This window comes from Macadamia integrifolia, chromosome 6 (assembly GCF_013358625.1).
Source record: "Macadamia integrifolia cultivar HAES 741 chromosome 6, SCU_Mint_v3, whole genome shotgun sequence".
NCBI classification, from domain to species: Eukaryota; Viridiplantae; Streptophyta; class Magnoliopsida; order Proteales; family Proteaceae; genus Macadamia; species Macadamia integrifolia.
In genome coordinates this window covers 29,461,509-29,477,368 of record NC_056562.1, presented here as the reverse complement: position 1 = coordinate 29,477,368, position 15,860 = coordinate 29,461,509, and the positions used below count along the sequence as shown (strand labels likewise).

General features: G+C 37.8%; 2 protein-coding genes across 3 annotated transcripts; one reads left to right on the top strand and one right to left on the bottom strand.

The window, feature by feature from the left end:
- The first annotated feature begins 1,439 nt into the window (after positions 1-1,439).
- LOC122082716 (protein disulfide-isomerase-like) lies at positions 1,440-9,297 on the top strand. Of its 2 annotated transcripts, none has more exons than XM_042650449.1 (11): positions 1,440-1,704; positions 2,869-2,899; positions 3,039-3,326; positions 3,413-3,601; positions 3,720-3,845; positions 4,778-4,915; positions 5,010-5,129; positions 5,698-5,815; positions 7,246-7,358; positions 8,728-8,992; positions 9,122-9,297. In XM_042650449.1, the coding sequence occupies exons 1-10, from the start codon at positions 1,514-1,516 to the stop codon at positions 8,977-8,979; spliced, it is 1,566 nt and encodes a 521-aa protein (XP_042506383.1). In that variant the 5' UTR covers positions 1,440-1,513; the 3' UTR covers positions 8,980-8,992; positions 9,122-9,297. The 2 variants fall into 2 exon arrangements, with proteins under 2 accessions (XP_042506383.1, XP_042506384.1); XM_042650450.1 differs by having other exon boundaries at positions 8,728-8,999.
- Positions 9,298-9,624: 327 nt separating this feature from the next.
- On the bottom strand, positions 9,625-14,268 carry LOC122082717 (IAA-amino acid hydrolase ILR1-like 6). Its single transcript, XM_042650451.1, has 5 exons — positions 13,655-14,268; positions 13,361-13,486; positions 11,564-11,878; positions 10,382-10,510; positions 9,625-10,138 (listed from the first exon to the last, which is right to left on the bottom strand). Exons 1-5 carry the CDS (start codon positions 14,153-14,155, stop codon positions 9,761-9,763), a joined length of 1,449 nt encoding a protein of 482 aa, XP_042506385.1. The 5' UTR covers positions 14,156-14,268; the 3' UTR covers positions 9,625-9,760.
- Positions 14,269-15,860: the final 1,592 nt, after the last annotated feature.

Genomic DNA, 15,860 nt, shown 5'->3' with positions numbered 1-15,860 from the left:
TTGTACCATCTACCCTACACAATCCAATGGACACATGGGCCAGGGTGCGAAAATCGCCTCACTCCTCATCTAAATTTCCAAAATCATCTTTGCAAACTATTTTGTTTTCTTCATTTTCACTGACGATGGATGTTCAAACCTTCAATTTGACTAGTCCCGTGAATCTATACTACCTCACAATTGCATAAATCAAATTATATAGACTTGGATCCTCTATGGCGTAATAAAGTGTTTGACAGACATCTAACGCACAGAAACTCTTTGGATCACGTGTGACCACGTTAAATTCTATTCAAGAACATTTTCAACCATTAGATACACGCTGAATAGCCTGTTGCAACACAAAAGAATTGACCGACTTTTATGGGGTTGATACCACAAGGTTATAATGTCTTTCGAAACTAAGGGCCCGTTTGGTATTGTTCTAAAAAAATGTTTCTGGAGTTTTTTCGTTCTATTGGAAAGAAAAAACGGAATCTTCTGTTTGGTGCACTTATGGTTCGTTTCTGTTTTTTTGAAACAAAAAGTGAAAAAAAAAAACTGAAAAAACGAGATTTGACGGAACTCCATTTTTGGAGTTCCGTCTTTCCAGTTTCGTTCCATTTTACAAAAAAAAAAAATTCCCGATAAAAATCTGAAATTTTAAAACACCATTTTTTCGTTTAAAAACTGCGTTTTGACACAGAAACTGAAATTTTCGTTTTTTAAACGAAACGGCGTTTCTGGAACAAAAACGATACCAAACAGCCCTAAGTAAAAAAAAAAAAAAAAAACTGAAGTTGTCACATATGAGTCTCTCTGTCCACGTATAAAGAGCTTTTAGACACGCTGAAACACATGTCCACTGCACGACGTTAGGTTACGTGGTATTAGAGAACCCTTTTTCCAGAAACACAAAATCCTAAAAGCGGCCACATATATGTCGACGTATGCAAACCCTGCTGCCATTGACAAACACATGCTCACTTGATGACGTCACCACCCGTACACGCGGGAATTTAAGCCCGTGAAACACTTTTGGAAGGACAGGGCGTCTACTTTCTCGTGAATAATTCTTCAATTATCTCTTGAGCGATGATACACTGTGCATTGTACAGATGAGATCCAACTACACCACCAATATATCTAGGCAGTAGGACCCGCACATGACTATGGCCCACATTAAAATGACTCTCTTAAAGGAAATCTGAACGGTTCATTTTCTACAAATCTCAACCATCTAGTAATCTTAGCCATCTGATATTCAAAAATATGGTAATGCCGTAGGAAGATTACACACAGTAAAATGTAAAATAAATTATCATATAAACTAGTAACCGTCGATTTAGAATATAGTACACGTGTACCGTGTACACTCATTCTCCTGACGTGTCTCTCCCCCCTCTCTCTCTCTCTCTCTCTCTGTGTCTTCTGTCTATTAGATGAGGAAAACGGACAGACTACGCTTGACTCGATCTCTCTGCACGGAAAGATATCTTAGAGAGAGAGTGATTGTGAGGTTGGAGCTCTGGCCATGGCGTCTAGGGTTCCGTTTTGGTTTTGCATCATCGTTTTGTGTTTGTTCGCTTCATCTTATAGATTAGTTTCTGCTGCGGAAGGAGAAGAAGGCAAGTCTGGGGAGTTTGTTCTCACTCTCGATCACACCAACTTCTCTGAAACTGTTGGAAAACAAAAATTCATCGTCGTTGAGTTCTACGCTCCATGGTACTACCATCAATTTCTATATTCCTCCTCTCTGTATGCAGAATTGAGTTTGTGCACATTCAGATGATCAGATCTAGTTTTTTTTTTTCCGTTGCGATTCGGATTTTAGTTTCATTATCGTGATCTAAGATTGTTCCTTCTGGAAATTCTAGAAATTTGTGGACATTTTTCTGTCTTCGGTGATGAATGAATGATTTATTATGAAGATTTTGTTTTACAAAGATTTTTTTTTCCCCCGGATGTAATAATATTGTTTTAGCCAATGGTTGGATCGAGGTTTTCGGAGTTTCTGGTTTCTTTTGGTTTTGCCTGCATTTGTTCAGTTTCTAAAGCTCGAATTCTAGATAATCGGAAGTGGACTGGGAAAAATTGATTTCAATTTTCCTATCAAGGGGAAGATATGGATTAATAATGGAAGGTAGGCTATATGCATCTGGATCATGTTTTGTTGTGGTTTTAGGTCATTTGGGGTGATATATCTTTTGGTCGGGAACTCAAGCTTATAATTTCTCTGTTATATTTCATTGTGGTTCTTGGGTGATCGATGTATCTGCCATTCAGCTAGTTACAGGTTGATTTTGTTGGACTACCCTTTTTTTGTTCCAGAGTTGATGTCGATAATTTGAAATTTTGGATCGTATAATATTATTAATTTATTATCTTTTTGTGGGACCTGATAGAGCAAACTGCACAGCCGAGGTATGTGATTTCCTGATTTCATCTGTGAGGTCAGCGTATCTGAAATAGTTCTTATGGTTATAGCATGCTAAAAGGCATCTTTTTGGCATTAGTGATGTGTAATTTGGTATCCATTTCTCACTATAGATGCCAATTGCTCTGTTTCGAGGAAAATGTGGTGTCATAGGGAGATTAATGTAAAATTTTGAGATTTTCTTTTTGTTATTTATGCAATTTTATGGAGATTTATTTTAATAGGATATTTGTTACTCAATATGTTCCACAGTTCGTACTTTTGATGGCTGAGATTCTCTTCTATTTGAAAGATATAATAATAGAAAGAAGTTCTGCGGGTGTCATATTTTGACTGTTTAAATTTAAATGTGGTAAAAGATGAAATCTGCAATTCAAATATAAAATAGAGCACAAATGTTAATGTGATTGTCTTGTGGCATTTTGATTTATTTCATTCATCTTCTGTGACAGGTGTGGTCATTGTAAGAATCTTGCTCCTGAGGTATAATATTTCTCATCTGAGATCTTCAAATCAGGATTTGGCTTTCATTGTTTATTTACTTTTAAGTTTAGATAATCATGCATATTATCAGCTTCCTCAAGGGGTAGTTTCTACTCATAATATGCTATTTGACTTGTAGTATGAGAAAGCTGCATCAATTTTGAGTAGCCATGACCCTCCCGTAGTTCTTGCAAAAGTGGATGCCAATGAGGAAGCAAACAAAGGACTTGCCAATGAATTTGAGATTAGGGGTTATCCGACCATTAAGATTCTGAGAAATGGAGGAAAGAATGTACAAGACTTCAAAGGGCCTCGAGATGCTGATGGCATCGTGACATATTTGAAAAAACAAGCTGGTCCTGCATCAGCTGAGATAAAATCCGTAGAAGATGCTGGAAACTTTATTGATGACAAAAAGATTTTTATTGTAAGTGGTATATCTTTTATTTTTATTGCATTTTTTTTCTAAGTAATTTTGTGAAGTGGTAGTAATGTCGTATCTCATTCTTGTAGGTTGGGGTGTTTCCTGAATTTTCTGGAGAGGAATTTGAGAACTTTACGCACGTGGTGGAGAAATTGCGATCTGACTATGATTTTGGTCATACATTGGATGCAAAACACCTTCCAAGAGGGGAATCAACAGTGAATGGTCCCACCGTTAGGTTGTTCAAGCCGTTTGATGAACTCGTCGTTGATTCTCAGGTATGGGAATATATTCCTAAGAGCCACAAATGTTCTTGTTTTTTGTTTGCTTTTTTCCCCTCTTCTTTCTTTTGGCATGGGTGCAAAGCATTACATAATGTACATCTTGCACACGCAGAATTTTCATGTTGATGCTCTGGAGCAATTTGTTGAGGAAGCTAGTTTGCCTGTTGTGACTATTTTCAACAAGGATCCCAACAATAACCCATTCGTCATAAAATTCTTCAACAGTCCTAATGCCAAGGTAAATTTCTGAGTTGTAAAATCTAGTTTCTATGTCATTGATAATTATTCTCCTAAATGTATTCATGTCAAATAACAAATTAATTCTTCCACTTGTAAAAAAAATTACAAAATACCCCATCCAAGCATCATGGCCAATATCTAATACAAGGATGTGCTGCAAAGGCAGAGGTCCAACCCCTGCCTAAGCTAGCATGAAATCTGGTTTACTAAGCTAGCATTTCAGCTTCTGTTTGATGCTGTGTGTGGAGGCCAATAATTATTAGATGGGCTTGATTCAACCAGAAATTGGTATATTTTATAACTGAAATTATCAATTTGTTTTGAGAATTTGATAGTGAGGTTTGCTTTGTACCAGAATGCACAATCTATAAGTGACAATCATCTTCTTAGAAGTTACTTTTGTACTTTCTGTTTCAAGGATTTGGTTCATTGATATAGATCTGGTTGTAGTCCAAGTAGACCATGCTGTCGTAGATTGTAATTATATTACTTACCTAGGCATATATTTTATATTTAGAGCATGTGGAATATGGGCTGGCCTGATTCAACCTTGTCTAGTGGCATGTTGGGAGGGCTCAAATGTCTTGCCTGAAGTTATGCCTAGGTCCAGTCTGCACTCAAGCGTCATACAATGGGTTTTACCTGGGTTGCCTTAAGCTTATCGAGTCCTGGAGGTATTCCAAAAGGGTTTTTTTTGGGTTGGTTTAGGGATACTCAAGTACTTTGTTTCTTAACTATTATGTCAAGGACTTTGCTGGAGTTATCTGATCATCTAAATGCTTAAGTGATGCTGTTAATTACTGTATCAGGGTTTTGATAGGATCACCTGGATAGATCACATGTATGATTTGACAGTGTTAGCTAATTGATATATCTACTAAACATCCGTCCCTTGGATAACCTTCTTCATCGCGATTTTGGAATGTGCAGGCAATGCTATTTTTGAACTTCAGTAGTGATCTAGTTGATGATTTCAAGTCAAAATACCATAGTGTTGCTCAGCAGTACAAAGGCAAGGGACTAGACTTTTTGTTGGGAGACCTTGAGGCCAGTCAAGGTGCATTCCAGGTAACTATTATCTTTTGTTGGTGTGTTCTTAGTTGCTGCGTCTTTTCACTCAATCATTTTTGACATAATTTCCCCTATTGGATTGGATGGACAGTATTTTGGTCTTCAAGAGGATCAGGTGCCTCTCCTCATCATACAGAGCAATGATGGCAAGAAGTATCTCAAACCAAATCTGGAACCTGATCATGTTGCACCGTGGTTGAAGGAGTACATGGTAATATGATTCTTTATTTACATAGTTCTGATATTTATAGTAACGGGCTTATATTCACTTACTGAATGCTGAGGGAGTGAGGGGAATCAAGTTTCTCATTAGCATTTGTGTTGGAGAAGACGTAACATTTTTTTTCTATTTTTTTATGGATGAATAAAAAAAGAGAAGAGACGTAGTTTATTTTGTATTAGTGGTGCTAAATTGGTATTAGGAATTTTCTCTGTTTTATCTCATGGAGCCAACTCCCATGGCCAGTAAGAATTCATACCCTCACCAAAAATTGTGGATTCTGAAGCATGGGAATTTATAGTAGCAGTGAGAATCCAGTCTGGCATCCAATGGTAGAAGCTGCCCTCAATTACTAATAGTGCATCCTAAACTGATGGGATTTTCCATTCCTAAGATCCGAACATAGCTTACTGAAATTAAATCTTTTTTACTCTCCTCTTTTATTTTCTTTTTTTTTTCATAGTTTAATTTCAGTTGTTGTGAAAATTCATGACCATGATATTACAGTTATTTTTTTGATTTGATTCATCACTTTCTTGACATTTGTATGTGTATGCAGGATGGCAAGTTAAAGCCATTTGTGAAGTCTGAACCTATTCCTGAAGTTAACAATGAACCCGTGAAGGTAGTGGTTGCTGACAACCTCCAGGATGTTGTTTTCAACTCCGGAAAGAATGGTGTGTACTTCCCATCATCTCTGCATCATAATGAATTTATCCCCATTGAATTGTCATTGTAGAATAAATGCTTTAAGGGATACATGATTTGAAGCAAATAATTACCCCCTCATTCCCCAAAAAAAAAAAAAAGAGAAGGAAATCTTAAAGAAATATATCCTGAGCCTCAGAGAAAAGAGATTAAAACCAGTGTAAAGAACCATATTTACTCAAATCATTACCGGATCAAGCAGTGGGTGCTATCTGTATGTGCATAGTGAAATGGCAGTAGCCAAGTGAGTGAAATAATCCTTATTGTAATATACATTGAAGGCAGAATGTGTGTTTGGACAGGCACCTCTATGAAGATATTTCTACATGTGTGTAAAGTAGCTCTTTGCATGCCACATGTGGGGCATGACTTTCAATGGATAAGGACTACTTTGATTGTTTACATGATAATTTGTGATACATCTCCATCCTTTTGGCCTACCATGTGAATTTTTATCTTCCACTGTCAAAACCAGTGGAGGGGTGACGTGGCATTCTAGCTGGCAGCTGAGCAAATGGGGCTCCGTTTATGGATCCTGTTTTGACTTTTGTACTTTGATGATGTGGCCAACCTAATCTTGAACCTGTTCCCCTAGTATTGTCACCTGTAAGCATACAGTGATATATGCCTTAGGCCCATATGAGTTGAGTGGAAGATGATGTGGGCAAGATGTTCAGAAAGTTTGAGAACCATCTGAGTTGCCATATGGCATAAAAATGGAGCCCAAATGTGCCTAGTTAGGCATTCCTTTCTGGGTTCTGGTCAACTCAATTACTCAACTAAGCCATTCCCAACTTGAAATTGCACATTATACATGTAAAGTACAAAACAATTAGAACATAATGTTTTCATTCCAGAACAAAGCTTTGGTTGTACGTAGTCTCAAATAGATCGAAAAGGTTATGTCATTTGCTTTAGAAGTTGTTACTTGGTTGGTTTTATTTGAACCTTGGCAAACCAACATACAGTGATTACCTAGGGTTAGGGTTGGGGGGGGGGGATACACTTTTTTTTGTGGCATGCTTAGTTGTGCTACGTGGAATTGATTTAATCTGGTCACAGATTTGAGCCACGATTCAATCATTTATCCTTCCAGGTAACGGTATACCCTCCCATGTACGTCCATGCATCCCTCCATAGCCACATGTACCATCTTTACAGACCTGGATTTTTTAATGAGTTTTTTATGTGGCCAACTCAATTTGAGCTGAAAATTGCATGTGAGCAAGGGACCTTAGGGTTTCACCTTTCTGCACCATCAGGCCTGCCATGTGGCAGAACTAGGTGCCCACCCATAAATAAATTAGTGTCAGTCAATGCTCAAAAGTCATTCTCCATTTTCTGTCCCATGACGCATTTATTTTGAAGGGTGTTTAATCATTTGACATGTGTTCCACAGTTATGCTGGAGTTTTATGCACCTTGGTGTGGACATTGCAAGAAGCTAGCTCCTATCTTGGATGAAGTTGCTCTCTCTTTACAGGGTGATGCTGATGTCATCATTGCAAAGATAGTAAGATTTTTTTTTTATAGATCTTCTATTGGCATTGCCCTGCAAGATAGATGAATTTTTCTTGCCATCCATGTTCTTGGATGGATGGCACGTTATTATGCTGGAAACGTAAGTATGTGGACTATTAACCCACCCAAGGTATTGTTTGGGTCTATGATGTTGGGGCCAAATATGGATGATAGAATAACCGTTAGTCATGTTCATATCACACATTAACTAATGTTTGCCTTGAGGGCAAGACATTCATTGGTTATTATAGCTGTATATTGGATGTAAAGTATGCAGTCTGTATAATAAATCTTCTTGATGACAGTTGGTCATGCTTACTATTAAATACTAGGGACTGGAGGCTAATTTTCTTAGTATCTCTAGTATCTTATATATAACTTTGAGCTATTATATTTGTAACATTTTAAATTATGATTGGGGGAATTTGGAAGAAGAAAAAAAAAAACAAAAAAACAAAATGGAATAATGGAAAGGAACATCCTAGATGTAGTAGATCAAAACATATCTGCTATATATATTCACAGCATTTGATTAGAAAGATAAGTACCAATTTCAATGAGTTGGGTTGGATATTTAATTCTGAAATATTTGTATTCCTTTAAATTTCTTGAAGCTTAAGATATTCTATTAAAGAATTGAATTTATTTTAATGTATATTTCTATTAACTGTGGCAAATGACATTTCTATCCTCAAATTTATCAAATAGGAGACATTATGGATACTCAGTAGCCTGTGTGTCTGGTTTTGTCTAGATAATATTTTCTTCGGTAGATTCTCGTTGTCTTAGGCAAAGGGTCTTTTTTTATTTTTTTTGGTGGGACTTGGCAGTTGGTCAGAGCTTATCCTTGGCCTTGGAGATGGTTTATCTTTAGATGCATATTCCATCTTGCCTCTGCTTTATCACTAGCCTTGGAGATGGTTTATCTGAGATGCATGTGCCATCTTGCCTCTGCCTCCAGTGAATTTCCCATTTCAATGGAGCGCAAGATCTGCAAATGTCCTTGCAGATGTCCTTGTGAAACAAAGTGCAAACTGTTCACCCTACACTGATCATTGGGGTTTCAATCTGTTTTTGAGTTGTAGCTGTTTTTATTATTCATTTCTTTCTCATGGTTTGGGTGGAGCTAAGCTCTTATTCATTCTCTCTTCTTTCTAAAGAAGTATATTTATTCGAAAAGTGTAATCCTTGGAATGTATTTGTTGGTTTTAGCATCGCAAGTATTTTGTTTCGTCATTGTTTCTCTCTAATTATTACATTTTCTCCGGCATTTACCCTCCATCCATTATACAGAGCATTGTATGCTGGAGATTTTCTTACTTAACCCTAGTGTATCTCATGTCTTGTTATCCTTTCTGTAGGATGCAACCGCAAATGACATCCCAACTGAGACTTTTGATGTCAAGGGTTACCCAACGTTGTACTTCAAAACAGCTAGTGGCGACCTGTTGCAGTACGATGGTGATAGAACAAAGGAGGATATCATTGAGTTCATTCAGAAGAACCGGTATAAAACTGGTGAGCAGGAATCTGTAGAAGATGAGCAGCAATCAGCCAAAGCCGAGCAGGACTCCCCAAAAGATGAGCAGGGCTCAGCAAAAGACGAGCTGTGATGAGTGATAAAAGGTAAAAGGTTCAACTCTAACCTTGTGCTATTCTTATTTATGTAATAGATTTGTATATTATTATGTGATTATATTATTATCTTCCTGAAATATGGTGGATTGGCTGTTTTTGGGCTTCTTTCTTTTGCAGGTTTTGGCTGCCCTAAAATTACAAGGCTGCAGACATGAGCGTCACTTCCTTGCCCACCTTTAGTTTTCAAGTCTTTCTTTCCTTTTTGTTAATTAAGGATAGAATAGGTAACAGTTATCCGGATTACCAATGTAGAAACTGAGTTTAATTTATAGGAAAGTCGAATATCTTTCATCTGTTGTCTCCATCGCCGTAAGTATTGAATGCAAGTTGGGAGAATTAAACTAGCCATCTCTTCCCCCTGCGATGAGAGAGGAGAGGTGACATGCATTTATGCGTAAATTGGTATCTGACGACAGGCCAGAACCAGAATTGACATGCTCATTTGGCAATGGTTTAATCCAAACCCTTGCTGCTCAACAACCATCAACTGGTATCTGGACAGGGAAGTCTGAATTGAACTCAAGAAACGGACCTATAAGAGAAAGGTTTCATACTACTGGGACCAGAGTTACAGGTCTTCCAATTCTGTTATGTTTTCCTTTCAATATTATCTAGCTGTGTGGACAGAACCAGAATTTCATTAACTTCAATATACAATTACATACAATAACATCAGAGTAGGGGATCGTTATCACAAGAAAAAAAAAGCACTAAGATCCCATTTACAGGGTAGAGTTGCCCTCTATATTCTTAAGTCTATACAGAGTCCCATCCATGCTCATTTAGGTACCTTTCAGCAATTGCAGCATGAGCTGCAGCACCAATGGGAAGAACATCCTCATCGATCATGAAATAAGGAGAATGGCCAGAGTGTGTTGATCCCAATGCTTCATTTCTCACACCAATGTAAAAGAAAGCTGCTGGGACTACCTGTGAGTAAAAGGAGAAATCCTCTGCACCCATCATTGGTTCTACTACCCTGAAATTCTTGGAACCAACCAAATCATTTGCTACCTTCCTTACATGTTCATACATACGCTCATCATTCACTGTGGGAGGGTATATCAGGTTCTCTTTGTCAAAGAAGTCAACAGTGGCAGAACATCTGTAGACACTAGCCTGTTCTACAATCACCTGTTAGAACAGAGCTTTGGTGAGAGCTCATACAAGAATAAATACACAACTGAAGGATTTAAAAGACCTGGTACTACATTGTAGCAGGGTTCTAAGTATTGGCTGGATTGTATTGGTATTAGCCGAGACCAACACAAGTATCTGGCCGATCTAGGACTGGGTATCGGTAACAAATCAAGGAAAAAAAAACTGATTCCCAAGATTTAAATCCCTGCATTGTAGAGCATTGGAACTTTGATATACCTCCTCAATTCTTTCTAGGAGTCTATAGAAGCTTGAGTTGGAGAAAGCCCTAAAGGTGCCAGTGAGGATAACCGATTCAGGGATCTGGTCAAGATTATCCCCTCCATTAAATGAAGCCACTGACACTACCTGAAATAGAGAAAGACAATGATGTAATTAGAAAGGCCTTATAGCTTCATAGACGGTTAAAAATATGGGCAATTATTATTAAAACACAAAATCAATTATGTTCATAAGATCATGATGTGCCACACAGAATCATCAACTGATCAAAGGAATATCCCAACACAGAATAGAGACTATACTCATAAAAATAATACCTTCGCCGTTTACTGTACTTACTGGTGTATGTTAGATTGTTAGTAGTAGATGATTGTAGGTTAGGATATATATTAAATGTGTCCTTGTTATGGTTATAAGTAATTTATGAAAGTTAAAAACTCCTTATCAAGATTTAATGGCACTAGATAAAAACAAGTAAATTTTAATTGCATGGTAATCAGTTCATTTGGAGTGCAAGTAATGAAGTAACCATGTATCAGAAACAACTATAGGCTTAAAGGTGGACAGATCATGGTAGTATTCTTTTATTAATTACTTTAAATTATTTATTTTACGACAATTTCTACTGCATTTGAATCTGCAGGATCTAAGTGCTTTCCCAATCCTCTCTCTTTCAGGGTTACATACTGCATAATCTGAACTTTCCCAATTTTTTTCTTTTCATCTCTTACCTCTATATTTCTAACTGACCAACATGTTTGCAGGAATCCTCTTGAATCAAATCCTAAATCAGATCCATGGTTGCACTGTTTCCCAGTTTCAGTAACACCCATTAAGGATGATCATCTGAAAATATTTAGTTGCTACAGTATTATTTCTTTCCTGGTTTTCACCTTAAAGATATGAATATTACTAAGATAATTTTCTGTTATAAAGATCAATGGTGAAGTAGTGCCCTAAATGGAGTCAAAATTAATGGTTGTTTTGTTCTGTGAATCGCTGATTAAGTAAAGTGATGCTAGGGAATTTACAAATTTAAAGCCTACAGCACAAAAAGGATGGGACTATTTCAGGATGCAAAGCTCCAGACTTCATTCAAAAGAAGCATATTTAAATATTTGCATTTATTCCAGGGCTACAAGAGGAGATTTCATTCAGTGAAGTATAAAGAGAGCAAACCTGGGAATCAAGTGGATTTGCTTCACGAGAAACAATATTCTGTAGGCTGATTACTGAAGCTGAGCCAGCCAAAAGAGGATCAACAGACTGGTGTGGACTCGTGGCACGGCCTCCTTTTCCACTTATTACAGCTCTGAAGAAGCCACAGCCAGCAAGCAAGGGACCAGGCCTTGATCCAATGGTTGCTGTGGGATTTTCATGTGATACATGAACAGCAAATATGGCCTCCACATTCTCCAAAGCCCCATCTGCCATCATCCGCTTCGCGCCATTCCCAGCTTCCTCAGCTGGCTGAAAGAGCAGTATTACTGTTCCCTTTATAAAAGGAACACAAATGTGTTTGGAATCAGGAAGGAGGCATTAGCTAGAAAATTAGCAAATTATTTACTTTTCAACAGTAACAGATCTGATCGTTTTCTATACTGAAAGATGGATGCTAAACTCTTTTTTTGTACAGTTTTTAAGCTCATCATAATCCACCACAAGATAATTCAATCAGAATAGGACATGTCAAAACATAAAGCAGATAAAGAAGAACCAATTCCAAACTCCTCAGCAACTAAATATAATTTTCATGTAACCATGAAGCACTTCACATCAGTGGAAGGTGGAGACAGCTTTTGCCATTAGGTCACTCTATCATTGCTTTGTGGGACTGCTCTATAAAGGGTATACCATGTTATTCAACAATTTTATTCTCCTAGAGAAAGGGACATTACACAACATAGATGAAAAAGCTCACAAAAGGAAACTATTCATGATTCACTCATTTTCTTCCAGTCATTGAGTACATCCTACACCCACCACCTCCTTTCCTTCTCCCTTGGGGATGGGGGGGGGGGGGTCCCATGGGTGTGCTTATTCTGCTCTGCTTATTTTGAATTAAGGACCATATACTATAACTGAAGACAGTTCAGGGAAACCAGATAAGAAGCATGTCAATGGCCAACAAGTGTAGACCACAAAAATGGAAAACCCTGCCACCAAAAGGGTAGAAGCAATGGACAAAGGCAAATTTTACATCAGTAACAGAGACAAAAGCCTTACAGCCACACTGAAAAGACAATTACAAAGCTAACAAATCACCCTTGAGAGGTGAACAACATATTTGGCACATTATGTTTTCCCTTGTAGAAAGTAACTGCTTTGAGGCTAAACCTATAGGAAGTAAAAGTACCATGGATTCATATGTAAATTAATGCAATTACAATGGTGGGTTTTGACTAGATATACTATTCATTTGGGTCATCCTTTTGTCCAGATCTTAAGATCATCACCAGTTATTTAGTTTTGAGAGGGAACCTCTTCTACTTAGTGGTGTAGGGTCAGCCTTATATCCTAATTAAGTTTGGGTTTTTTGAGCGTTCTGAATTAATAAATTCTAACGTTTGCCATTGTTCTTAGACTATAACTTCTTTTTTTTTTTTTTTTTTTGGGTAAGATCCTAACTGTTACTTCACTACAAGAAAAAAGTAAAAGTAGACCAAAAGATATACAAAAGAAGATTAAAGTTCTATTTTTTTTTTTTTTTTTTTTTCAAAAGAGAAAAGCATATTCTTCACTTTCATTAGTTTATGCAATTTAGACTACCCAAATTGACCCAAAATGTTAAAGAAATAAAAAAATAAAAAAATCGTCAAATCACAATCAATAGCTTAAAAATTCATTAAAATCAATGCTCAGCCACTCTAGACTCCAGAGTGTGCATGATTCTCAAATCTAGATTCCTATATAGAAAACCCACAAACAAACAACCATGTTTTAGGTCTAATACAGGGAATCTGTCTTGTACAGAACCTTCAGATGATGCTCTCGGCTCTTCAAAATCTTAGCAGCACCAATAAGCATGGCCACATGAGCATCATGCCCACAAGCATGCATTTTCCCAGGAACTTTGCTCTTGTGTTCCCATTCCACAGCTTCCTGCAACAAAATTTCCTCATCAGAAGCAACCAAGCAAAGTCTCTGTAGACCATATGATCGTTATTAACTAACATAACTATAAAATCAACTACCCTTTCCAATAAAATTAAAAGCAAAAACGAAAACCCCAAATCCCAAAAAAGAAGAAAAGAGAAACCTTAACCAAACCTGGATGGGAAGAGCATCCATGTCAGCTCTAATGGCTACGAAAGGAGGGCCACCAGTACCAATAGAAGCCCTGATGCCAGTCTCAGCCAAAGGGAAGCGATACCCTATTCGCAAACGATCCAACTCGACCCGAATCAACCTACTAGTCTCGAACTCCTCAAAAGCCAGTTCTGGGTTTTCATGGATCCTTCTCCTTAACCCTTTTAACCACTCCACATTCTCCGGCTGTTTCGCGAGTTCCAACACTTTTTCTGAGCAATCTTTAGTCCAAACTTGAGAATCTGACTCTGTTATTGTCTTGGAAGATAACAATGAAAGCCTAGAAGAGCTTTGATTCTTCTGGTTTGAATCTTTGGAACAGAAATAACGACCTGTGTCTTCAAAGTATGAGGTGTCAAGATCGGAGGAAGCAGCGATTGAATTAAGGACAAGAAGGGAGATTGAGATTAAGATTAAGAGCCATAGTTGATTCTGAAGAGAACCCATGAAAGTAAAACCCATCTGGACTCTTCACTGTCCTTGGAAAAGGAAGGAGCAGTTACTCAAAAGAAGAAAAGGCAGAGGGAGGAGGGAAGAGAACAGGTTGACAAGAGTGAGTGCCTTTAAGGCTTGAATGTAACAAGACTATTATAAGTAAGAGAGAGAGAGAGAGAGGCATCACAATCACGTGTTGGAATTTTGGTTTTACTTTTGAAGGAAATGGAAAAGAGGGGTCGAATCGCAGCAGCAGCCATCGACGATGAACCCCACTTCCACACACTATAGCTCTGATTCTGACAGTGATGCGCGACCATGGATTTAGGGGATGGTATCGAAATCGGTACGGTATCCATATCAATATTGATATCAGTCATTGAATCGATCTAAAATCGGTGAATCAAATCGGGATTCAGCCAATTCATCTTGGAATTGGTGACCACCGATTTTGATTTCTGCCATTCTAAATCGAAATATTCACGCTAAGATCCCCCTATATGGTTGGGTTTTCAGAATTCTAAAGTCCTTGGGACTGATTTTGATCGATTCCAATATGATCTGAATGGAAATCGGTGAATACTGATTCAATTACCGATTCCTATTTTTTTAATCGTGATTTCTGTCGAAACTATCATAAATATGAACCCATACTATTATAAGATTATTGAACCACAAACCCCCTTAAGTCGGACTCAGATCTCCTCCGGTCATTAGGCGTCACAATGCTTGATGCATCTGATGGTTAGAAAGACTTAGGGATGTGTGCTTGAATCCTCCCAAACGTCAAATGCCGCACTAGAAATCCCTATAGGTAGAGAGGATCTAAATCCCCTCCGACTCGGGGCCTCGAGCCACCTCAATAGTATTTAGAAATAAATTAAGCAAAGGTTTAGTGGTAATGCCTAGACCATTTAATATAATTGTGCCACATAAAAGGATAGACGATATCACAATTCGATGTTTGAGTAATGGTTTTGATTGCCACACAATTAAATTTAAACTCAAATTTAATCATTTTATTATATTTAAACTCAAATTTAATCATTTTATTATCTCATTTATATCCCATGCAACACCTCCATGGTATATGTACTATATTAATAGTCCCAATTCTTCAACTTTGCAAACTTTTCTCAATTAAAACTTGAATGTTTATAGGGGATGTTGGAGATCACCTACATTTACAAAATTTGGACGCCTACAGGCTGCCACATGGCATATTACATGCTTATGGAAACCAACACCATTATTTAAAGGTAGGACCCGGATCCTCTCATTGACCAACCAATGAGATCCCAAGTAGCGACACTCGGCAACAAGCAATCCAACAATTGGAATTGTCACTAACAAAAAACCCTACCCAAACCCACTCTACCCGATAACCAGAAAACCTAACCCAAACCCGCCTGGCTGACCCTCTCCCTCCCGTATCCTTTATCTTTCTCAAAGAGGTGTTGCCTCCGGTCTCCTCCCAGACCTCCTTGTCATCTCTTTCAACCCAAATAGGGTTTTTGTTGTATGAATCTTGCAGGCAAGAGGGAGGGAGGGAGGGGAGGGGTTTCAAGGTATCAGGTAATCCGGATAAGATGGGTCACGTGGAGGGTTAGGATGACTAGTTGGTCAGTTGATAGTTGAGAGGTCGTTGGAGAGGATCTGAATCTCTATAGTCTAGAATGCAATTTCAGTACGAGGACGGTGATCCACATGAAGTGCGATAGTGATATTTTCA

Excerpts from the sequence above, each read along its gene's own strand:
- LOC122082716 (XM_042650449.1), top strand. The coding sequence starts at position 1,514 with ATGGCGTCTAGGGTTCCGTTTTGGTTTTGCATCATCGTTTTGTGTTTG. Across the intron at positions 3,846-4,777 it reads TCAACAGTCCTAATGCCAAG|GCAATGCTATTTTTGAACTT; the intron begins GTAAATTTCTGA and ends TGGAATGTGCAG. Across the intron at positions 5,816-7,245 it reads TTTCAACTCCGGAAAGAATG|TTATGCTGGAGTTTTATGCA; the intron begins GTGTGTACTTCC and ends TGTGTTCCACAG.
- LOC122082717 (XM_042650451.1), bottom strand. The coding sequence starts at position 14,155 with ATGGGTTTTACTTTCATGGGTTCTCTTCAGAATCAACTATGGCTCTTA. Across the intron at positions 11,879-13,360 it reads GCCGAGAGCATCATCTGAAG|GGAACAGTAATACTGCTCTT; the intron begins GTTCTGTACAAG and ends CCTTTTATAAAG. Across the intron at positions 10,139-10,381 it reads TCCTAGAAAGAATTGAGGAG|GTGATTGTAGAACAGGCTAG; the intron begins GTATATCAAAGT and ends CTGTTCTAACAG.